Source organism: Cydia fagiglandana, chromosome 5 (assembly GCF_963556715.1).
Source record: "Cydia fagiglandana chromosome 5, ilCydFagi1.1, whole genome shotgun sequence".
Classification (NCBI taxonomy): domain Eukaryota; kingdom Metazoa; phylum Arthropoda; class Insecta; order Lepidoptera; family Tortricidae; genus Cydia; species Cydia fagiglandana.
Genome location: NC_085936.1, coordinates 2,188,576 through 2,214,007, shown reverse-complemented (window position 1 = coordinate 2,214,007; position 25,432 = coordinate 2,188,576). Strand labels below are relative to the sequence as shown.

The 25,432-nt window shown below is 40.9% G+C and overlaps 1 protein-coding gene across 1 annotated transcript in view; it reads left to right on the top strand.

Moving 5' to 3' along the window:
- The window catches only part of LOC134664713 (angiotensin-converting enzyme-like), a 72,130-nt gene that overhangs the window by 36,016 nt on the left and 10,682 nt on the right, over window positions 1-25,432 (top strand). Inside the window, exons 2-13 of the mRNA XM_063521459.1 lie at window positions 7,263-7,484; window positions 8,392-8,647; window positions 9,923-10,066; window positions 10,906-11,097; window positions 11,449-11,716; window positions 12,200-12,324; window positions 13,333-13,463; window positions 13,957-14,171; window positions 14,651-14,782; window positions 15,242-15,417; window positions 15,648-15,704; window positions 15,790-15,806. Of these exons, the coding sequence (XP_063377529.1) occupies window positions 7,263-7,484; window positions 8,392-8,647; window positions 9,923-10,066; window positions 10,906-11,097; window positions 11,449-11,716; window positions 12,200-12,324; window positions 13,333-13,463; window positions 13,957-14,171; window positions 14,651-14,782; window positions 15,242-15,417; window positions 15,648-15,704; window positions 15,790-15,806 (1,935 nt within the window). The remainder of the gene's footprint in view (window positions 1-7,262; window positions 7,485-8,391; window positions 8,648-9,922; window positions 10,067-10,905; window positions 11,098-11,448; window positions 11,717-12,199; window positions 12,325-13,332; window positions 13,464-13,956; window positions 14,172-14,650; window positions 14,783-15,241; window positions 15,418-15,647; window positions 15,705-15,789; window positions 15,807-25,432) is intronic.

Here is a 25,432-nt window from a genome sequence, read left to right as displayed (position 1 = left end):
GTCCAGGCAGGAGGAGTCAAGTGTAAACAGCGGTATAGTCAGTTAAATAATGAACATTTATTGAAATGTATCGTCGTCTTATATACTATTCCTAAACCTACGAAAAAATAGAAAGATAGGTATCTTAGAACTACAGAATCTAATCTACCCTTTGACGTAAATCGCACCTCTCTAGAGTGCGATGGCATATCTTCTATCCCGCTCACAATCGCCGGTTGCATGAAGTGGGTAGTAGAAAATACAGCAATTCAGGACTACCGCAGAGAATGTCGCTTGCGAGAGTAGCACGCCCTGTCTTCCATCTCGCTCCAACCGCTGCGTAAATACGTGCGCGCCGCCTGCGCGCGCCTCAGTTGCGTCCGGCCGTCGATGCGAGCGCATGTCCCATAGCACTCCCTCTCAAGCGAAGCGGATACGTTTCGTGACTCTGCCCGATCTCGTCACATACGTCTGAGTGTTTGGGCTAGATGCAGGAGTCTGGCTGTCGCTTGTGACGTCTTCATTGTAGATGTTGGCTGGCTTCAGACGCTCTATAGTGACGACAGTAGTTCGTTGTGGCATTTGTATCTTGAAATACTTGTCGTAGCGTTTGAGGACTTCGAACGGGCCATCATATGGTGGTGTGAGCGGGGGTCGCACGGTGTCATTACGCACGAATACGTGAGTGCACGACGCAAGGTCCTTATGCACGAAAGGTCTCCATTGCGTGGCGTGCGTCCGGGTTACAGGAACAAGTGATGACATTATCTCTGACAAACGTCGTACAAACTCTGCATCTTCAATCGTCGACTTTGTAGGTACGAAGAAATCAGCTGGCATGCGTAGTGGGGATCCATACGTCATCAATGCAGGACTTAGGTTGTTATCGCTGCGTAATGCGGCTCGTAATCCAAATAAAACTGTAGGCAGCTCTTCGGACCATCTTGAACTTTCGCCCCTTGCCATAAGAGCGGCTTTCAAAGTGCGATGTAGCCTCTCCACTTGAGAATTCGCCTGAGGGTGGTAGGCAGTGGTACGTATTCTTGTGGTCCCAAGCTTCTTCAGGAGAGCGTTGAAAAGGTTTGACTCGAAGGTACGACCTTGATCTGACGTGATGCGTAGCGGGCATCCAAATCTCGTAATCCAGTGCTCGTACAGGACTTTAGCGACAACTTCAGCTGTTATGTCGCGTACTGGTATTGCCTCGGGCCACTTCGTGCAGCGGTCGATCATTGTGACGTAATATCGATAATCATTTGATATTCTTAGGGGTCCCACGATATCGATATGCAGATGCTCGAAACGCTGAGATGGCGGGAACTCTCCGATAGGTGGAATCACGTGACGATGTATTTTAGCTCGTTGACATCCAATGCATGCTCGAGTCCAAAGTGCGACGTCTCTGTTCATTGCTGGCCAAAAGAACTTAGATGCCATAAGTCTCCTCGTTGCGCGTACACCTGAGTGGCTTATATCGTGTTGCGCTTTGTAGGCCGCATAACGATAAGCGATAGGTAGGTACGGTCGCGGTGTGCCAGTTGAGACCTCACACGTGATTGGTCGATTGATGGCTGGTAGTGTGACTTCAGTGAACTTCAGATTTTCTTGAGTTTTCAATTTTGTTAGTTCTTCATCGGTGCGCTGGTCGGTGGCTAATTTGTCGAAATCTATTGCGGACGGACATTGTATTTCTTCGATTCTTGATAAGGCGTCAGCGATGTTGTTTTTGTCGCCTGGGATATACTGGATGCTCGAACAAAATTGGCTAATGAAGTGCAGTTGGCGCTCGCGTCTCGGAGTGTCGCTGCTGCTCGGTGCTCGCGTAAGTGCGTGCGTAAGTGGTCTGTGGTCCGTGTAGACGATGACGTCATTGCCTTCTATAAGTCGTCTGAAGTGCTTTACAGCCATGTAAATCGCTAGGAGTTCGCGATCATACACACTGTAGCGGCGTTGCGTCGGACTCAGTGCCTTGGAGAAAAATGCCAGCGGTTTCCAAACATTATCAACTTTCTGTTGGACCAATCCTCCTACGCTGTGGTCTGATGCATCACTCATGATACCCGCCGATGATATGATGAGCGCCGTGAACTGGATACGATAGCGTAGTTGCTTCCAATATGCTTTGGCGGCATTTCTTGAAAGCTTCATCTGACTCGGTGTTCCATTCGATAGGAGTCTTGTCATTTTTCTTGGAGTTGTGCAGATACTTGTTGAGTTGAGACTGAAGTTCCGCTTGATGTGGTAGGCAGTCACGGTAAAAATTTAACATGCCTAGAAATCTTCTCAGCTCACAGACTGTCTTCGGCTTTGGGTAATTCGATATTGCTTCGATCCGCTCTTGAGTGGGACTGATGCCGTCGGGTGATACTTCATAGCCAAGGAAGTTGATTTTTCTTCGTCCGAACTCGCATTTATCGACATTGAGAGTTACGCCGTATTTATCTAGGCGTTCCAGGACTTGTCGAAGCAGTGTTTTGTGTTCTTCTTCATTTTCAGAGGACAGGAGAAGATCATCGACGTAACAGAAACAGCCATCTATGCCTCGTAGAACGTCGTGCATGAATCGTTGGAATGTTTGGCTTGAGTTGCGGAGCCCGAACGTCATTGAGTTAAACTGGAACAACCCGAACGGTGTGATTATTGAAGTTTTCTGCGCGTCTTCTTTGTTCATGGGGATCCAAAAATACGCCATCTTCAGGTCTAATTTTGAAAAAATCTTCTTGTTGTGCAACTGGTACGTAAAATCTTGAATTCGAGGTAAAGGATAGCGATCGGGTTGTGTTACGGCGTTCAGACGTCTATAATCGCCGCAGACACGTAGAGAACCATCTTTTTTCTTGACAACGTGCAGCGGACTTGCCCAGGGGCTGTTTGAGGGTTGACAGATGCCCATTTCCATCAAGCGTTCGAATTCAGCCTTCGCCGCTGCATATTTGTCGGGCGGCAGTGGGCGTGGCCTGGCGAAGAGTGGGGGGCCCGTAGTCTCGATGAAATGCTGCACGTTATGCTTGGCCGGCGTTTTCAAAGACATTGGTCGTAGTACATTAGGATACTGTTTGAGAATCTCGTAGTAGGCTTGATTGCTGCTGATCAAATAGACGGTTTCTTGAGTACTTCGAACTGTTAATGCGTTGACTTGGAGTTTAGTGGTTTTGTCGATGAGCTTCTTTTGATCTAGGTCAGGTAGCAGCTTGTAGTGCCGAAGGAAATCAGCTCCGAGGATTGAGGTCTTGATGGCAGCCACGATAAACGTCCAACGGTAGTCACGCCGTAGCCCCAAGTTAAGAGTGATCGTTTTCTCTCCATAGGTCTTGATCGGCGTGTCGTTTGCGGCGTAAGGCTTGTAGGTGCTTGATAACTGGTTCTTCTTGTGATGCGACGATAGTACTGATATTTCGGCGCCAGTGTCGACGAGGTAACGTTCTCGAGAGTTGCGATCGATGACACAAAGGCGGTTGCTGACTGGAGGTACACCGAGGCCCGCCAGAGTCGGTGTAGGCATTAGTTTTCCGATGAGCTAGTCTTCTTGCTACACGGCGATTCACATCTTCGTGCTTTGTCTCCGAATCTGAAGTGATATCTGCACAGCCATCCAGGATCACCGGGCTTGCGTGAAGTTCCATGCGCCGACATAGATCTTGAACGGGAACGGCTGCGAGAGCGAAAGGGACGGCGATAGCGTTGCCGGCCGCCGGACCGAAGGGCTGCAATTTCGAGTGTTAAATTGTCGAGCTTCTGGGATAACTTCTCAAAAAATGTGTTTTCGCTGCTTTGCGGGGCTTGAAAATCTGTGGCTCGTGTGACTGCAGCAACGGTGACTGGCTCGGCGTGCTCTAACATCTTGTCGGCCATGGCGGCGAGAATATCTAGCGATGACTCGTTGTTGACAGAAAGAACTGTGCGTACTTGTACTGGTAGTTGATTCATCCACATGACCTTCAAACCGTCGTCTGGTACCATATTCTTGCCTAGTTCTCGCATTCGTCTTAAAAGCTGTGTCGGCTTCTGTTCCCCCAGCTCGAGACCGCTGATAAGCTTCTGGAATTGCCTGGATGCAGATTCTTCGTAAACAGAAAGGAGACGAGTTTTCAGCGCGTTGTACTTGCCCGTGGATGGCGGCTTAAGAATGATGTCGCTAACTTGTTGAATATCAGCTGCTTGCATAACGCCGAGTGCATATCTAAATTTCTGGTCATCGCTTGTCTTCAAAGGTTCGACGATAGCTTCAAACTGCGCAAACCATAAACGTGGATGCTCGCGCCAAAACGGTAGTAACTTGGACTGAATGGAGATTCCGGCGAGATCGTAGCTTGATGACGGCAGCTGCAGATGTAGCGAATTCGATGCTGTATTTGATTCTAGCACGTTTTCTTTCTCCATTTTTCGCTTGCCTTGAGCTCCATCCTCGGTGTCAGACATCTTCTAAGCGTCGACGGGTCACCATTTATAGGGGTCCAGGCAGGAGGAGTCAAGTGTAAACAGCGGTATAGTCAGTTAAATAATGAACATTTATTGAAATGTATCGTCGTCTTATATACTATTCCTAAACCTACGAAAAAATAGAAAGATAGGTATCTTAGAACTACAGAATCTAATCTACCCTTTGACGTAAATCGCACCTCTCTAGAGTGCGATGGCATATCTTCTATCCCGCTCACAATCGCCGGTTGCATGAAGTGGGTAGTAGAAAATACAGCAATTCAGGACTACCGCAGAGAATGTCGCTTGCGAGAGTAGCACGCCCTGTCTTCCATCTCGCTCCAACCGCTGCGTAAATACGTGCGCGCCGCCTGCGCGCGCCTCAGTTGCGTCCGGCCGTCGATGCGAGCGCATGTCCCATACTGTGACAAGGTACCAAGTGCCAAATTTCCTACATTTTTGGGAGGGAGGGATTCTAAAATTTCGAACTGAGGTTGAATTTCAATGCGTACCCTATTCATAACTAGAGTTAGACCAAGAAAAGTCTGCAGCTATTTTCACAGCCCGCGCAGTGCCAGTGTTATTTTAAACGTCAAACTTCTATCACATTATGACGTATTAGTGCAATTGTTATTTACACTTGCACTGCGTGGGCTGTCAAAATCGCTGCAGACTTTTCTTGGTCTAACTCCAATAATCCTAACAAAATCAATATTTTGCCGATACCTACTTCCATTAGCTTAACGGACTGATATCGGTAATTATGACCGCTAATAACGGTTCTTGGATCCTGAGTGCAAACCAGTTCAGCATTCCTTAGCGTTTTACCTGCTCTTTTACTTATGCTCGTAACTAAATCGGAGATTTGAAAATAGGTATGTAAGTACCTATTGAAAAATAAAAACAATATATACTTATAAAATTGAAATATTGTTTTTAGGGTTCCGTACCTAAAGGGTAAAACGGGACCCTATTACTAAGACTCTGCTGTCCGTCCGTCCGTCCGTCCGTCCGTCCGTCCGTCCGTCCGTCCGTCTGTCACCAGGCTGTATCTCACGAACCGTGATAGCTTTCTAATCAGGATCGGGAGCCCTTTTTAACCTTATAGGAGAAAAAAGTGTCCTAAAATGTCCATACATTTTTCAAACTTTCCTTCTTGTTACCGCCATACAAAGTATATGGGGAAATGGTAACACAATAGGAAAAAAAACTCTGGGACATTTTTTATATCATTAGAATCGAAAGAGCTCGTGATTCAGAATAGAAATAAACAAAAGTGGCAAAAAAGATCACAATATATAAAAATGGCAAAAAAATAAAGAAACGCTCATTTGATGACAATGATGACAAATAATTAAAAGTTCATTATTTAAGAGAATACCAAAAACCTTAAGTACATCCTTGAACTTCGTTAAGTAACTTGAGAAAATCACAATACATTAATCATTTACCAAACCTTATTCCAACCCGATAAGACCTATATTCGGCCAGTTTTCCCCATACCCATTAGCTTCCAAAAGGGCGTATGTCTTTAGGATATCTATCGGTAGTTAAGACATTTTTGCATAAGAGTCGTAAATGGCGTCGCATACGCAGCCATGTGTGTCCGACCGCAACATGAAGGACGCTTTAAAGGAAAAGACAATTAGTCTCATCCGTGGGCAAGATCAGCTTAAGAATTCCATAAGACAAATTAAAATGTGAATATAGGGACCGTGCGCGTTGGAGGGTCTGCCATCTTGTGGCCTGAATCGGAAACATATGTGCACTGCACACATGTACATTGCCAAAACAAGTGCTACCATCTATCGTTCTGTTTACGTCCACGTATCGTTCGGTTTACATAGGAAGCATAAACGTCACATTTACGCCTCGCGCCAAAAATCTGGGCGGGATACGTTGCCAGGCAGAGTGATGGCAGGTGTAAAATGTTATCGGAATGGTGGCCACTTTCAGACGAAAGGAGTGGCTGACGTCCGTCTGCTCGTTGGGTGGACGACATTCGGAAGATTGCGGGTCACTTCTGGACCGGGATAAGTGGCGTACTGGCGAACAGAGATGTTCAGCAGTAGGCGATAAAAGGCTTATATGATGATGATGATGATGATGATGATGATAGCCGTGATAGCCCACGCAGTGCAAGTGTTATTTATACGTCATCATTTCATAGACGTTTGACGTTTAAAATAACACTTGCACTGCGTGGGCTATCAAAATCGCTGCAAACTTTTCTTGGTCAAACTCTAAAAAGTTTGTTTTATTTTGTAAAGGAGGTGTGTAAAATATTTCTATCACGTTTTATCTGTCAATGTGAAAGAAAACATCGTTTTGTCGAATTGACAGATGTTACAAGTTTTAGCAATATACACAAATTTTAGAACTGTAATACTACTTTATAAGTGTATTTTTTACAATAGGATGAGGCAAAAGTCCTGAAATCGTTTCACGGTAATGTATTTACATACATTTCAAAATATTATAGTTTGTAAAGTTTGTATATTTTATGAGACAAGTACGTAATTAAATAAAATGTTACTTGTATTTCTGCCACTAAAATTAAAGATGTGAAAGAAAACTAAGAATAAACAAAAAATCTAGCATTACAGGTAAAATCCAAAAATATGGGGAGTAGAATTAATTAAGTCGTGGACAAATTAAGGTTTAGCAAATCCTTATAATTATAATATCAGGATTGTATTCTTAAGTACCTAATCAGTTTTATCACCAATACGGTATAAAAGTCACTAACGGCGTAGCTACCCAAATTGAGCATTACTTTCGATATTAAGTTTACGCCAGTTTTTTTCGACACAATCTGTCGCAGTATTAAACACTATAAATCTTAACTTGAATCTTAATTCCAGACGATGTTGAAAATCGGCGGCGGAGCTGTGCTGATCGCAGCAATAGTGGCTGTGTTCGTGGTGGCCACACAAGGGAGAGACCCGGACCTGGAGGCTTCAGAGCACGAAGGAAGAGAATATATTTTACAACTGGACAAAGCTGCCGGGGAGAGAAGAAATCGAGCCACCAAAGCTGAATGGGCGTACACGTCTAATATAACGAAGGAAAATGAAGAGCAGAAGGTTAGTATTAAAGTTGATAGTACTTAAGTAGCCACGTATGGAAGGGACCCGGACCTGGAGGCTTCAGAGCACGAAGGAAGAGAATATATCTTACAACTGGACAAAGCTGCCGGGGAGAGAAGAAATCGAGGCCACCAAAGCTGAATGGGCGTACACGTCTAATATAACGAAGGAAAATGAAGAGCAGAAGGTTAGTATTAAAGTTGATATTACTTAAGTAGCCACGTATGGAAGGGACCCGGACCTGGAAGCTTGAGAGCACGAAGGAAGAGAATATAAATCTTACAACTGGACAAAGCTGCCGGGGAGAGAAGAAATCGAGGCCACCAAAGCTGAATGGGCGTACATGTCTAATATAACGAAGGAAAATGAAGAGCAGAAGGTTAGTATTAAAGTTGATAGAACTAAGCCACGCAAGGAAGGGATCTGGACCTGGAGGCTTCAGAGTATGAAGGAAGAGATATATATCTTGGACAGAGCTTAAATGGGCCTACACTTCTAATGTTACTAAGGAAAATGAAGAGCAAAAGTTTACTGTACTCTTATCATTACGCGTACACTCCGGACTTACACCTAAGTTTTATATTTCTTAGCTTGTACTTTATATACCTACTTACTTGTATGGTACATTTTTGTATCGCGCCAACGTTGACACAAGTGGTCTTCAGCATACTTATGATCAGAGGTCGGCGGGGGTGAGCTATTTGCTTTATAATATGACGTAATACATGTCAAATTATAAGGTAAATAGCTCACCCTGTCCGACCTCTGCTTATGATACCTGTTATATTATTCCTACACCCTTATGTCCCTTATGAAAAGTATAACAATCACTGCCATATCTTTGTACATAAATACTGAGTTTTAAACTTACAGCAAACAATAAGAATCAATCTTTCCATTCCAGATACAAACTCAACTAGAAATCTCAAAGCTAGAGAAGTTAGCATGGGAAGAAACGAAGATGTACAAATGGCAGGACTTCCAAGATGTGACACTGAGGAGGATGTTCAAGAAGTACAGTCAGCTGGGAGTTGCAGCGCTGCCTGACGATAAATACACGATGCTGATGAAGTCAGTTTCTGATATGGAGTCGAACTATGCGACGTCGAAGATTTGCTCGTACAAGGATGCTACTAAATGTGATTTGTCGTTGGAACCTGGTAAGTTGAAGTTACAGAAGTGAACAATAATTTTGTTTGGTCAAATTATAATATAGAATATAATAAGGTGAACATTGAAAAACTCTGAGGAAGAAGGGAGGCATTTTTTTTTTTGATACTTCTTATGTTCTTTCTATTTAGAATCACGAGTCCTTTTCAACCTTGCGCTTATCGCGCAAAACTAATGCGCGCTTAAATAAAATGAGCCAAGGATATTTTTTCGATTTAGAAAGCTGCTCAAAATGTTCAATGGTACCATCGCCCACACTGTTAACTGTACAGTACAGCCTTTTGTAATAAGGTCCACCGATGTACAGCTAGGAGTGTTGCTGTTTGTAACTAACAGAAATGTTTATAACTTTGATATCTTAAAGATCTCTAAGAGATCTAGGGAAACTTAAAACTTCTTATATGAAATATTTTTATTGTTCTCATTGTTAGCAACATTTTATGATTTTATGCAATAGTTATTTAATGACATTCCAACCACGTCGCTTGCGTTCACAAACGATTTTAAACGGCTTGGTAACTTAAGCTATTGTTTTAAAAGACAATAAGGCGATTAAGACATTGGTTCCTCTAATCCTGGCAATATCTGTAAAACTTGGATGGCATGAACGGAAATATACACAAATTCCCTAATTGACTAAATAATGATAATATGTTATACTGTATACTCATACAGTCAGCAGCAGAAGTTGCTAAGCGGGCGAGGTGTTCCAAATTACGTTGACGCGCTCTTATCCAATCTCTGGCCCGCTTAGCAATTTCTGCTGCTGACTGTACATATGTATAAAATGTCAATTATAAAGGTTAATTCATAATTGAAAAACATCATCATCATCATCATCATTTCAGCCTATATACGTCCCACTGCTGAGCACAGGCCTCCTCTCATGCGCGAGAGAGCTTGGGCTATAGTCTCCACGCTAGCCCAATGCGGATTGGGGACTTAATTGAAAAACATAGTGTATGTGATTTAAGAGCACTGTAGTTAAGCTACATGAGGATACTAATTTCAAACTTACACATGTAGTGCATAATTGTGTTTCATTGTATTTTCTTGGAAACATTCGCATTCGTCATTCTACTTCAGTCAACGTCAGTACTTTTTGTACGGAGACTGACTGAAATGGCAAGACACGTTTCCGTGAAAATACGATGGAAAATAATTACGTGCACTATATCTGCACCTGATCGCGATACTTATGTCCATGAGTTCAATTGAGAAAAGAAACGACATGTCAGCTAATCAATTCACCTTTCATCTTCCAGACATAACAGAAATCTTTGCGAAGAGTCAGAACGTGTCAGAGTTGGAACATACATGGGTGGAGTGGCATAAAGCTGCCGGCGCCCGCGCAAAAGATAACTTCACTCAATACGTGAGACTGAGCAACGAGGCTGCTAAACTCAATGGTGGGTCTTCTTACCTATTCTTAAAAAAAAAAAAATATTTTAGGACATACTTACACAGATTTACTAAGTCCCACAGTAAGCTCAAGAAGGCTTGTGTTGTGGGTACTCAGACAACGATATATATAATATACAAATACTTAAATACATAGAACACACCCATGACTCAGGAACAAATATCTGTATCATCATACAAATAAATGCCCTTACTGGGATTCGAACCCAGGACCATCGGCTTCGCAGGCAGGGTCACTACTCACTAGGCCAGACCGGTCGTCAAAATTCTTTGTATGCCTTTACACTGAGGCGGAGATGAGCTGAAATGAGAGACGTGAGGGAATTAACCGATAGCAGGTTGTCATCCAGCAGAGCAGAGAAGATAACCAAAACCATTGGTTGATCCCCGCAGGCTTCCTTTTCACTGAGAGTGGAGACGAGCGGAGATGATATGACTCAAACAATACCATTGGTTGTAATCCACATCTTCTCCGCTCTTGATTGATTCCTGAATTACAGATAGGCAGCAATACATTGGAGACATGATACGTTTCTCATAGCACTTTTCAATATATTTTATCACTGTTATCATCATTATCATCATTTTCATTAATTAGCTAAGAGGTACACATAGGTACATGCTACCGTTTTAATTATGAAATTAACTGTGAGTGGATAGTAAATGGGATAATTTGATTCGAAAAGTAAAGACCTTTACATAAACTTTTCCTTTTTGATTATTTGAATTAAGAAAAGACGTTTTACTAAGTACTAGAAAACTTGAGAAACACTTATCTTAAAGATATTGTTCCTCGATATCTTACGAGTTCACCGTAATGTTTCAGGTTACAAAGACGTAGCGGAATGGTGGCAGTCCGACTACGAAGTGAACGACTTCGAAGCGCAGCTGGAGAAGCTCTGGAACGACGTGAAGCCCCTCTACCAGCAGCTGCATGCGTACGTCAGGAAACAGTTGAGGGACAAGTATGGGCCTGAGGTGGTGTCTGCTAGGGGACCTATTCCGGCGCATTTGTTGGGTAAGGGCATTTGTAAATACATGTCAAAGTTGCAGAGTTTCTTATGCTCGGAAGCTTCTACAAAATATCACGGGAATAAAACAAACTGTGTTTTCGGAAGTCATTTCCGATTTGGACCTTTTGTTAAATTGAGAGATCCAATCATGAAAGTTTCACAATTTTGGTTTTCACTCATTATGTGAGTAAATTAACTAAACATCAGGATAATTATTTATTACATGGATAGTAAAATTATGTTTTACTCCGTAACAAATAAAACACTATTATTTACCAAATTATTTCGCTGACCAGAAAATACTTTGATATTTAAAGACCACTAACTTATAGACAAAATTTAATAAATACTTACAGGTAATATGTGGGCTCAAACCTGGAACAATATAGAATCATTCACACGCCCGTATCCGGACAAGAAAGAAATAGACATCACCCAAGCAATGAAGGATCAGAACTACACAGCACTCAAAATGTTCCAGATGTCTGATAGTTTCTTCAGGTCTTTAAAATTGACCCCAATGCCTGAGAAATTCTGGAAGAATTCTATAATTGAGAAGCCTACTGATAGGGATATCGTTTGCCATGCTTCTGCTTGGGACTTTTATGACGGTGAAGATTTCAGGTATTGCAGATTTGACAAAATTAAATCATGCATGCATATTTTGTTTTGCTTGATCATTACGGTGGTGGTTGTTTCGATTTGCTGTCTTAATGGCGAAGCCAAGGATGGCTTTCTTTATATCAAGTTATTTATGTAATGGGTTCAATATTTGAGCGCTTCAACCGTCTGAATAATTTTTGACGAAGTATTTCTTGATTCTAATTGGACGTAATTTAGCGAAAAGGATCGATTCACTTTACTTTATGTCAGAAAGTTACAATTTAATTTTTGTGGGTTGGATCATTTCCCCTAAATTACGTCCAAGTATTTGTTCATTGTGTCATTTTCTAGAACATTTTCTTCCCTAAACAAATAATTCTTAAAACTGTATCCAAGACATCAGGCGGTTGAAAAGCTGATGTTGACCCAAAAATTCTTGTGATTGGTAATGCACGCCATATTCAAAATTATCTGTTATCTTCTAATATCTGGCTTAATTTCAAGGATCAAGCAGTGCACAACAGTAGATTACGAATATTTCCAAACAACACACCACGAAATGGGTCACATTCAATACTTTCTTCAATACAAACATCAACCGGTCGTATTTCGTGACGGAGCTAATCCAGGTAATAATAAAATTGATTTATAGTTTATTTGTAGGATCAAAATGTGCACGACAGTCGATTCTGGGATGTTCAGAACGGTCCACCATGAGATGGGGCATGTGCAGTATTACCTGCAGTATGTGAATCAGCCGGCTGTGTTCAGATCAGGCGCAAATCCAGGTGACTTCACCTAAACAATCAATATTGGGTCTGAGTTTGTGTGGGATCGTTCTGTGTCATGTGTGTGTCTGATGTCTGAATTTGAATAAATTATTATTTATAAACTAACCCTAATATTAATTGGAATGTCGTTCAGATGTGGGGATTTTGGGAAACTACTATATTTACCTATGTTAGTAAATTTGTTCTATTTCATATTTATTTTAAATAAACGAATACTAACTTAAGTTTAAGTATATACAATAATTTAATTGTTCACTAGTTTCATATATTCCTTACTTCACAGCAAAATATCACTGCTTTATTAATCAGGTATCATCTACTTTCTGAATGATTGAAGTGCCGTATTTTCAAGTATCACTGACGCTAACTAATATCCTTTTTATCGCTAGCTATAAATAAGGCAATCAGTTAGGTACCTATTCAATTTCATCATCAAAAGACATGCTTTTCCATACTTCTAGCACCATACATTAAATCTTCTGCATCAATTACCTTAAGGGAAGCGACTCTCGAGCGACAGCGCCCAGCGGGGCTTGTGGCGCGGCGTCCATGTTTAACAAAAAATGCAAATACATGTATTGTATAACTGTGTACTTATACTGAAATAAACGGTATTCTATGTAGGTACCTATGAAAGTGGCCTCAGTGTACGCTGCTCAAATCTCTTGGACGCTCGACGCTGTACGCCCCACTGAACGCCCAACTGGTCGCTCGGTACTTCTTGGAGGTCTCATGTTATCTTCATCTTAATGTATGCCATTCCGTACATCCGTCCTTCCATCCATGTTCTGTTCATCTTAATGTACATTGAGATGAACAGAACATGAGACATTATAAATGTTGCAGGTTTCCACGAAGCTGTGGGCGATACGATAGCCCTGTCAGTGTCTTCGCCGAAACACTTGCGAAGCGTCGGACTTATCAACAAGAATGATACGGAAGATGAGCAGACTGAGATCAATCAGCTGTATAAAATGGTAAGAATTGATTTCATCTTCATGAGAATACTGAACCCAGAAGCTTTAAACCTGTGAACATTATTGGAAAGAAGAGTTCTGAGAATTTTTGTTTATTACTTCTTACGTTCAACTTTCATTTTGTCATGCACCAAGCATCTATCAATATAGATTTGTCTGACGACGATTGCGCTATAAAAATTGAGTAGGGAATGCTTCGGTATTGATTTTATATGGCGAAAACTATTCCATTTTCGGTTTTGTATAGAAAATCTGTATCAAGAACAAATCCTAAGTTTTGAAAACTCAAGTCGTACGAAGTACACTGATATCGATGGACAAGACAGTCAAGGTCAAAGATATCGATGCGACTAATTGACCAGAAAATCGCATACACAACGTTATTTGTCGTGATCTTATGGTCAACTACAAACACTTTGTAGTAAATTAATGCCCGCTCTTGCTTGACTGAAAAAAAAATCTTGTCTTTAATTTCGTCATCTTTCAATTTCAGAGTATAGACAAAGTAGTCTTCTTACCCTTCGCTTACACCCTTGACCTGTTCCGTTACGGGGTCTTCCGCGGAACCACCACCCCTGAGAACTACAACTGCCACTACTGGAGGTTGAGGGAGAGGTTACAAGGTGTGGAGCCTCCGGTCACCAGAACTGAGGAGGACTTTGATGCCGCTGCCAAGTATCACGTGTCTGCGGATGTGGAGTATGCTAGGTGAGAACATATTCCACCTGAAGTAAACGCAACGTTACAAAATAACGTTAATCGTTAATACCGTTATTTGAAAGGTTACTTCAAGGTTGCATCGACTGCATCGTTCATTTCATATGAGATTTAACTTTTTCCAATCTTAGTCCTGCCTCTTTTCTTCGATAAACCACCACTCCTGAGACTAAGTGCCACTACTAATGGCGGTTGTGAGGCTTTAAGATATTCCAGTCACGAGGCCTGAGAAGTAGTTCTGGCTTTTTTACATGGAATCCTCCACTTTTCACCTACGAGTATACTACTTCTAAGAACAAATGCTGCTACTGGAGACTTTAGGATGTAATCAGTAATTAGTTTTCTATGACTTCCTAAAGAGTGTGACAGTTAGATAAATAATCATTCCAATATCAAAGATTACCTGTTGTTGTTATCAAAATTAAACAAGTTTAAATATACTAACACACAGTAACCATTCTCCGTTTCAGGTATTTCGTCTCCTTCATCATCCAATTCCAATTCCACCGAGCGCTGTGCGAGCTCGCAGGAGAATACTCAGCCACGAAGAAGCTAGTCGACTGCGATATTGTAGACAGCGTTGCTGCTGGAAATGCACTATCGTAAGTTCTAAACTAATATGTAGTACATTACATAATTATTTTCCTTCGTCTTTTCATGAAAACGTACGAATGTGTCTTGCTATTTCAGTCAGTCTCGGTACAAAAAGTACTGAGGTTGATTTAAGTAGCATGACAAATACGAACGTTTCCGAGAAAATACGAAGGAAAAAATCTGTACAATGTGTTTAAATAAACCATTTGGTGAAAGAAGTATTCCACCAGAGCTTACGAATAATTCTCTATTTATACTTCAATGTCGGGAAGCTGATTTATGTCTGATGATGTGATTCTGTTCCATGGCTGCCAAAAAACAGTGCCCAATCAACATTTAGCATCCTAGCATTTTTAGGAAAATCAAAAGAGTTCTTTAGCGGCACTGACGAAATGATCACTATATGAATATCACAGAAAACTGCTACTTGGAGTACTTAAAATAAACGAGATATTACTCTCTTTCAGAAACATGCTCAAAATGGGTTCATCGCACCCGTGGCCCGACGCGATGGAGGCGCTCACGGGCCAGCGAGAGATGAAGGCCGACGGTCTTCTGGAGTACTTCAAGCCTCTCCACGAGTGGCTGCAGAAGGAGAATGAGAGGACCGGCGAGTACGTCGGTTGGGAGTCTAGCAAGATTCGTAAGTTCTTTACTTTAAGGCTTTTCAATTTAGCAAGAAGACGACGACTTAGCAATAATTCTGTATGGCATTTGCAGTGAGAAAGTGTGGCAACGTCATCATAAATTTAATTTAGCTCGGCAAGAGTAATGGAGATTCACGTAACGAATATTGGTTTTTAACGGTAGGCCTTCTGTACGCAACGTTATTTACTTATATGTCTTTAACGCTGCAATATCTGTTGTTCCCAGAATACTGCACTGCAGAACAGCAGGCGGCACTACAATCAGAGCAGAAGGAGGAGCATAGCACGTGACGCGGCCAGTACTTACGTTAGGCACGGCTGGGCAACGTTACAGAATAACTTTAATCGTTAATACCGTTATTTTAAAGGTTACTTCAGGAAGCAAGTACTTTCAACTCGATCTGGATGTCACGTCCTAGTCATTTTGTTGTTACTAGTTATAAGTGGCAGCGCGTCAGAAATATTCGAGGGCAAGATTGATCTAACTTGACTTTCCTTTTCTTCTTGAGTTGAGTCAAAAGTGTTTAACTGTCTAAACATTCTACATCTATCTTTATATATAATTATGAAATTGAGTTCTATCAGACGCCTCTTTGCGCAGATGCATCTTTTTCTGGGTAATTCTCTTCAAGATAGCTGCTTTTAAAATGATAGAACGGTCCAGCTAGCTTCAAGATCCACAGTTATAATTCGTGCCTCAATAATGACCTAGACGGGACATCCAGATTGAGTTATAACTAAGTTCTTGGTCGTAAGAATTTTGTGGAACATCAGTATTACTTCGTGATTGTCAATAAGGAAGAAATACTCAGAACGAAACTTAAGACGTTAGTCTTCCACTTCCACTTCCACACAAGTAAACAAACCTTACTAAGCTGTCCAAGTATAGGGAACGTGCATTAAACACAGGAGCCCCTTGATTAATAGCACAAAAGTGTAAACGGTGTTTATAAGTTTGTTGGGGGCAGCTGCTGCTTTGGCGCGAAGTGTCAATGTAAAGTTTAAGTTTCCAATTTAGGTCACAAGATGGCAGCACCTCCAAAGTGCACGGTCCCTATACAAAATAATCTGAACAAGGACACCACTTGTGACAGTGATAGCGTGTAGAATTAGACCAAGATTAGAAAAGTCTGCAACGATTTTGATAGCACACGCACTGCAAGTGTCACTTTAAACATCATACTTCTATGAAACATTGACGTATAAATAACATTTGCACTGCGTATGCTACCAAGATCGTTGTAGACTTTTCTTGGTCTAACTCTAAATATCATGTTACATGTAATTTGAAAACGTTTAAACGCTTGTTGTAAAAATCTGTTTCCATTGAGTAAGTAGATCAAAATTAATAATATTTTAATGCCAGTTAAATTAGTAACACATGATAGGTAGGTTAAACGATTGATCTCTACGTATTCTTGTAATAGATCTTTTTAACTAGTTAACAAAGTCGTTTAAAGTTAACATAACGATGTTTTTAACGTTTTTTTTTTTACCGATTAACAGGTTAACGATCTCGTGCCCAGCTGGCGGTAGGCTAATTTCTAATAGGCTCAGTATTCATAATAAACATTTTTAAGTTAAACAAATGATTTTTATTTCATGTACCCTCAATGGTTGCCTAATTGCCTATACCTGGAATGATGAAGACTTAGGCCCACTTGGACCATTCCACTAACCTGGGGTTAACCGGTTAAACCTGGAGTTACCATGATTACCAGTACAATTTGACACTGGGTTAACGGTTTAACCGCTTAGCCGCGGGTTATTGAGATGGTGCAAGTGGGCCTTAGTAAGTTTGTCTATCCCATCTCTGTTTTCCACTCGTCTGCTCGAAAGTTAGTTGGAAGGAGATCCCTTATAGGGCTAAGTTCGCCTTTTTGTTCACCTTTGTTAAGTACAATGAAGTGACTACTAATACTTTAACTACTTAGCATATTAGTAGAACGTATTAGGATGTATAAAAAGGCTTCTAACAAACTATGCTATTATCGTCGCCTGGTTGACGGGACAGAATAACAAAAAACAGTTGATCCACCCATTTTTAGGGTTCCGTATCCAAAGGGTAAAAGGGAACCCTATTACTAAGACTTCGCTGTCCGTCCGTCTGTCCGTCTGTCTGTCACCAGACTGTATCTCACGAACCGTGATAGCTAGACAGTTAAAATTTTCACAGATGATGTATTTCTGTTGCCGCTATAACAACAAATACTAAAAACAGAATAAAATAAAGATTTAAGTGGGGCTCCCATGCAGCAAACGTGATTTTTGGCCAAAGTTAAGCAACGTCGGGCGTGGTCAGTACTTGGATGGGTGACCGTTTTCTTTTTGCATTGTTTTCCGTTTTGTTTTTGCTTTATGGTACGGAACCCTTCGTGCGCGAGTCCGACTCGCACTTGCCCGGTTTTTTTTATCTTACAGCATCTTTAAGTGGCTAGATAATCACTATAATCAATCAAGTACCATCGCCCACCCTGTGGACCTTATTACGATAGGCATAAGGTCCACCGATGGACGGTTAAGTATTGCTGTTTGTCACGGCCGGGTATTACTTGATATACCGGCTTATTGAGATGTCTAGATAAGTCTTGATCTTGTCTGTGTTTGAGTAGTCGTGTGGCTCAAGGGATTCGATACGGATCAACTGTAAGTACAAAATGATGTTACTCTTTATATGACTTTTTTTATATAAGGGCATTTTCATTTACTTAACTTGTACAAGTTAAGCGCGACTTAAGTCGTGTTTCAGTAACGTCTAACCGTCACATTACTGACAAATGTATGGTATTTGACATTGACCGTCAGTTTTGTAACGATTGCAAACCGGCCGTTAAAGGTGTTCAATTAAGTGAAAATACCCATAATTATAATAATACAAAGGAATTGCACATAGTAAATTTTTTATATTTCTGTAAGGGTTTCAAAATTTTCAATTTTCTGTAAAGTTTTCCTGAAAATCCGAAATTTTAGCACTTTTAGGAAACTTTGCGCAATTTTCTCATCCGTAGTTATTTGTTACCTACGCTTATACAGGGTGAATCGGGAGACGTAGCAGGATCAACCCTGCGCATTCAGTAGAGCTACTGTTTCGTACCTGACTGCAGAGTTTAACTTACGTTTTTTTTTGTTTACCTACAACATTTCATGCATATATGTACAAATACTTTCATCATATACCGATACTCTTTGCTTTATCCATAACATTTATCAAATTGAATGTTATCACTATCAGAGTCTCGTTACTTTTGAATAATCTTATCTCACTCGAGTGTGAATTTTGTTTTCTTGACAGCCAGGCCTAAACTGTACCTATACAAGCAATCTGTCAAACATAAAAAGTGCGACCAAATTAGGGATCACTTTTAGACCTCCGCACATAACTGTTTGCGGAGCTCTTATATCATTTGTAGTCTGCCTATTTCGCTTTCGCATTCATATGTAAAGACTGACCAGTGATATATGATCATTTCATCATTGTGTTATCAAGAGGGCACTGTTATTTTCATGTATAGGGTGACAGTTCAGTATAGTATGAAAAAAATGTTCCAGTGAATTTCCACAACGTGGCGCGTGATCATATATTATGGCTCCTCTACACGATGGGCCAACGCCGGCCACTCCAAGGGACGCATCCATGCGGTAGAATGAGATAACAATATCACTTGCTCCCTCTAACGCATAAATGCGTCCCTTGGAGTGGCCGGCGTTGGCCCATCGTGTAGAGGAGCCATTACTGGTCAGGCTTTCCATAAGTTTACGTGATGGCTTCCGTATTGCATTATTTGATTATAATTTATTGTAACAGTGCTGTCATAAAGGTCAAGAAAAATTATATTTATTAATTAGGTATAGGTACGTGTTTCACCACGGTGACCATAATTATAGATCATTAAATTTGTCCTTAACAAAAAGTTAAACACAGGATAAAGGTGTCATTTTTTACTTAAATATGGTGGTGAAATGATTGTAGATAATTAAATTTGTCTTTGATTTTCTTACTTAAATGATTGTGCACTGTTCATTACAACTTACTGAGTCTGTAGAGTTGGTGCTACTCAAGTCTCATGAATCACCCTGTATAAAAATTCTAACTGTCAAAAATCTTACTCGTACATTACGTGCGACGGGTGGTGCGGGAAGCCGAAACGATATGTACGATCGCTACGACTAAAACCTACAAAATAAAAATAAACCCTATGCTATACCTATGCCATCGTTTTGCAATATAAGTCGATATCTCTTCAAACTGCTGCATAGATGTCTATCAAATAGCTAAGAACCACCTCAAGGAAAGTCACTTTCACGTAAAAAAAACCGCATAAATATCGGTCTATCCGTTAAAGAGCTACAACGCCACAGACAGACAGACAGACTTTTACGTCAAACAATTCAAACATATAATGGCTCCTCTATACGATAGGCCAACGCCTTCCACTCCAAGGGACGTATTTTTTTTTTTTTTTTTTTATTATGAATGGGCTTACTCATGGCCAAGGACTAGCCGAGGCGTAGACGTGACCTACGATGGAGCGAGCTCGCCCAGAAGGTGCCTGTTCACTCTTGATTTGAAGGTTGCCGGGTTATAAGAACACGGAAATATAGACGCCGGCAGGGAATTCCATTCCTTGGCAGTGCGCATAAGGAAAGTAGAAGCAAAGCGCTTCGTGCGAATTGGTGGAATATCTACCATGTAAGGATGGAAACCGGCCGTGCGTCTAAAAGTCCGATGGTAGAATGGGGACGGTGGAATAAGCTCGTTTAGCTCTTGGGCACACTCCCCGAAGTGCAGCGTGCAGCCTGTAGAATACCGACAGGCTGGCGACTTTCCGCCGATGGGCCAAAGACTGAAGCTTAGCCGTTAGCTTCTTGCGCGTTCTTATGCGTTAGAGGGAGCAAGTGATATTGCTATCTCATTCTACCGCATGGCTGCGTCCCTTGGAGTGGCCGGCGTTGGCCCATCGTGTAGAAGAGCCATAACACACTTCATTTTGCATCAGGGGTTAAAAAATTAAAATAAAGAAAGATGCTGCGGGCCTACCGCGAAACTTCCATATTATAGTTGACCCAAACCAAACGGACGACCGGGGTCGTAAAACTTCTCATTCACACTCGCACGGTTGAAGCTGGGGTGAGAGAGATAGAGATATGATCCCAGTCGTCCATTTGGTTTGAGTCTACTATAGTGCGATAGAGAGACAGGCGGTCTCGCCAAGGTGACAATCGCTTGCGCTTCGCCATCGAATTGCTTAGTGTCTCTTTATCACTCTTCAGTGTGACAGACGGCTCGATTCGGGAAATGAATTAGGGCCCCCCCACATCTGGCGTCTTTCGAGCGTCGGCGTCTGTCGGCGTCGGTCCAGCGCTATGGAAAATGACGTCGCTGCGCAGTTGCGTCGACGCCGCGTCGACGTTGCGTCGACGTCGGCCATAGAATTGTAGACGCCGACGCTCGAAAGACGCCAGATGTGGGGGGGCCCTTAGAGACGCACTAGATATGAAATAGTAAAGATATGTGACGTTCCACTGCAAAAGGTACCTTATAGCGGCTGGCGCCGCGATTCGGGAAATGAAATTAGATATTCACTAGATATGAAATAGTGAAGATATGTGACGTTCCACAGAAAAGGTACCTTATGGCGGCCGGCGATTACGTCTCATAGCGCCGCAATAATATTGGAGCGGCGTTAATGATAGCGTAAGCGCCAACCACCATAAGGTACCTTTACCCGTGGGACGTCACATATCTTTACTATATCGTTTCTATTTCCCGAATCGCGCCGAGAGTTGTGTTTCGTTCGCTACGGAGCGTTAGCGATTGGCATGTTGTCTACGGCGCCTGAAAGCGTTTATTCGTTGTCGTAGCGCAAACGATTGTCATCTTGGCTAGCCCCCCTGATCAGTTGGATAAAAATGCTCTTGCAAATAATGTATGTTTTGGACTATGTCATTATATGGGGCATTATCCATGAAAAGGGACCTTATTGTCGATGGTGCTTACGCCGCTCAGCGTCGCGCGGCATGGTATTAATATCGGAGCATCGTTAATAATGGCGTAAGCGCCATCGACAAATGGTCCCTTTTCATAGATAACGTCACATATAACTAATATTTAAGCATAAAGCTAAGTTCTTTATATTAGCGTTCTTTGTTGGCGTGATTTGGTAACGCTTAAAACAACAGAAAATTCTAATTGTTAAAGAATTGGCCGTGGTTATGCAAAACGTGCCAACAATTAATGTTCTAGTACATTCGCTATCAGATATATCGGAGCGGCCAAGATGTTCACAATATCTGAACACGCACTCTAACGCCTTGACAATAGAGGCGTGTTTAGATATTTGTGAGCACCTTGGCCGCTCCGATATATCTGATGGTGACTGTACATTCTCGTGTAGTCACTCAGTAACGTTTGCTCAATAAGTAATAGGACCCAAAATACATATTAGCATATTACAAATAATTCTGGACAAGCTGTTATATGAATAATCTTACAATGACAGAACCCACTAAAGATATAAGGTATACGTACTAGTGCTTGACGCGGTCCCAGTACATGTCATTTTGAAACTTAAGTCATTGTCAATAGAGGGCAGCAGGTCTATTGGGCATTAGCATGTCGAGCACTAGTACGTTTACCTTACTATATTATATTGAAATTAATATATATTTTTTAATGTAATTATATGAATATTATGGATTTCCTATTCCTACTTAAAGAAGATAAGTAGGTAATTATAAATAATTACCTACTCTTTCTTCCTTAGGGCCCCCCCACATCTAGCGTCTTTCGAGCGTCGGCGTCTGTCGGCGTCTAGCCAGCGCTATGGAAAATGACGTCGCTGCGCAGTTGCGTCGACGCTGCGTCGACGTTCGAAAGACGCTAGATGTGGGGGGGCCTTATAGTGTCAATAGTAAATACTTTGTCGCACTTTTTTGTAAGTAAAATGGTTAAGTTATAATGAGTACCTAGTATAAACTTAATACATATATATTAGTGTATAATACCATCCACCATTTCATTAGTTTCGGCTTCTCGACAAAAGACGTCAAAATCTCCACAAGCATGACAGACATACCGACGGACTAATTCATTTACATACAAATGTATATACAGACATAATGTTTTCAGTTTTCCAGCTTACTTAGCGTTGTTGACGCGTTTCAGTGTTTTTTTTGTGAAAATGCCGTGTGGGTATTTCAGTGAGACCGCTAAGAAGGTTTCGTTTGTAAGGATTTTTTTTGTTTTCTTTTCTTTTTGGGTACAGACCGGTCAACTTGTTAAAATAAATATTTACACATTGTATTCCTTTATTCAAGGTCATTCTATCAAGAAGTTTGCTGGCTTATGTTATGTAGCGTGCTCTCAATATACCATCTATAATCCAAGTTCAATTGTGTGTCCTAAGACACACAATCAAGTAGGTACAACATACCTACTCAAACAACTTACATACATTGTGAAGTAGATCTGTAGAAAGACCTCAAGATAAATGTAGATTACAAGATGGATTGGCCGTTGATCATTCGATCGTCTTCTGAATATGTATAATTATAACTATAGTTCATATGTGTCAACTATAATTAACACAACATTGACCATGTAGAACACAGTCAATTTATTTAAAAACCGGACAAGTGCGAGTCGGACTCGCGCACGAAGGGTTCCGTACCATAATGCAAAAAAAACATAAAAAAGCAAAAAAAAACGGTCACCCATCCAAGTACTGACCACTCCCGACGTTGCTTAACTTTGGTCAAAAATCACGTTTGTTGTATGGGAGCCCCATTTAAATCCTTATTTTATTCTGTTTTTGTATTTGTTGTTATAGCGGCAACAGAAATACATCATCTGTGAAAATTTCAACTGTCTAGCTATCACGGTTCGTGAGATACAGCATGGTGACAGACAGACGGACGGACGGACGGACGGACGGACAGCGAAGTCTTAGTAATAGGGTCCCGTTTTACCCATTGGGTACGGAACCCTAAAAAGGCTTCCCTTTATCTTGCATAATATCGATTGTCCGAAATACACTTCGCATAGCAGGTTTCGCAGAAACATTTTTAACCGAATGATACTTTTGCATAATTGTATAATTAGCATAACTGTCATGTCGCATAACATTCATTTGGCAGAATTTTGAATAGCAGAATACTACTATCGTCGATTTTACATACGCAGAATTGTATGTAGCATAAATTACATTCCACCGAATTTCTTATGGCATATTGCTCATATTGTAGACTTGAATTTCGCAGAATGTTATGCAGCAGAATAAAAGTTCTGCCGAAATTGTTACCGCATAATACTCATGTCGCTGACTGAACCTACACAAAAGGAATTGCTGCCAGAACTACAGGTTAAGTTAGGTTAGAACTGCGACCCCTACATAAAAGGAATTGCTGCCAGAACTATAGGTTAGGTTAGGTTACAATTGCGACCCCTACACAAAAGAAATTGTTGCCAGAACTGTAGGTTAGGTTAGGTTAGAACTGCGACCCCTACTCAAAAGAGGGTGCGTAACGGTCCATATAACAACTTTTGATATATTTTTAGTCGATATAACGATTGAGGGACATAATGCACTTTTGCTATAACAATACATGGTATATTCTTAAAGAGTCCAACTATCGTCAAGTATAATGAACTTGTAATATAACAACTTCTAATCTAACATTAACAGCGTATATAATTAAGTTCGATATAACGCTTAGTTGGCATAATGTAGTACTGGTATAATTTGTAATATTTACTACTATTATAACAACCTACGTATTCGAACTTAAGGCAGGTCTCAGTTAGGTACGACGACGAGCGAAGCGAGGAGGAGTGTTAGGTAGAACTGCGACCCTACAGCGCGCGAGCCGAGCGAGCGAAGCGAGCGTGCCGCGGTAGCGGCCGGCGAAGCGCCAGAACCGACTTTTTTTATTATAACCTCAACTTATTATTATACATTTGAATATGTACATTACTTTATACGAAAGTACTATAACATAAATCGAATTACAATCAAGAATTAGCAAAATATTATTCGATTTTATATCTGTATGCGATACCTATTTCGGCGAGAAACTAACTATCCATCAAAATATTATTCTCATCAACAGTATGCCAATGAATTATTCTGCCTAAGGAAATTGTGCGAAAAGACAGTATGCCAAGTACATATTATGCGACGCAATTTTCGGCAAAACAATTATTCGATTATAGTATTATTCTCCAAATTGAGATTATGCCATTGCATTATTCTGCTTTACAAAATTGTGCGAAACAACAGTATGCCATGAAACTTATGCAAAAAGTAATTCTGCGAAATGATGATTCTGGCAAGGGTTGCTATGCGAAAGAAAAATATGACAATAAATTTTATGCAACATATTAGTAATCCCCCTAAAAAACTAAGACTAATTTTCGGCTAGTATATTTAATAAATTAGAAGTTAATGATACATGAGACTGATGATACAGTCGATTGATTGCCTTGACTTTTGCTTAGAGCATCTTTTTTGTCATCTTACTTTTGCTCTTGAGTGGTTATAAATGTGATCGATAAACGAATTGGACGATTATTTAAACGCAAATCATAACAAAGTAAGTAGGATTTAATCTTTAACTTGATAATATGTGAATCAATTGCCATGTTTTCGTGAATTGTGCGTGATTTTAATGAGACGAGATTCCATTGTACATTATTTCTTTACATTAGACTTGACAAAGAGTGACCTTATTGTAAAACTAAGTCTCATAGTGACTTTTAGCGAAACGATCAATCATATCAGACCAAATTTTAGGACGGGACTTAGATGTCGAAACGTCCTACGAAAGGACCATTACTACAAGGTTCAGAAAGTCTTTGTGCGGGTGGGTCATTGTTATTAATGCGCATTCAGCTTACTTTAGAAGCAGCAAGCTTAAGGATTCCATACACACTCAAAATGATGTTCGAAGAAGACCATCTGGATTTCTAAACTATTATGAATATATCTCACAAACAAGGCATAGAAATTCTAC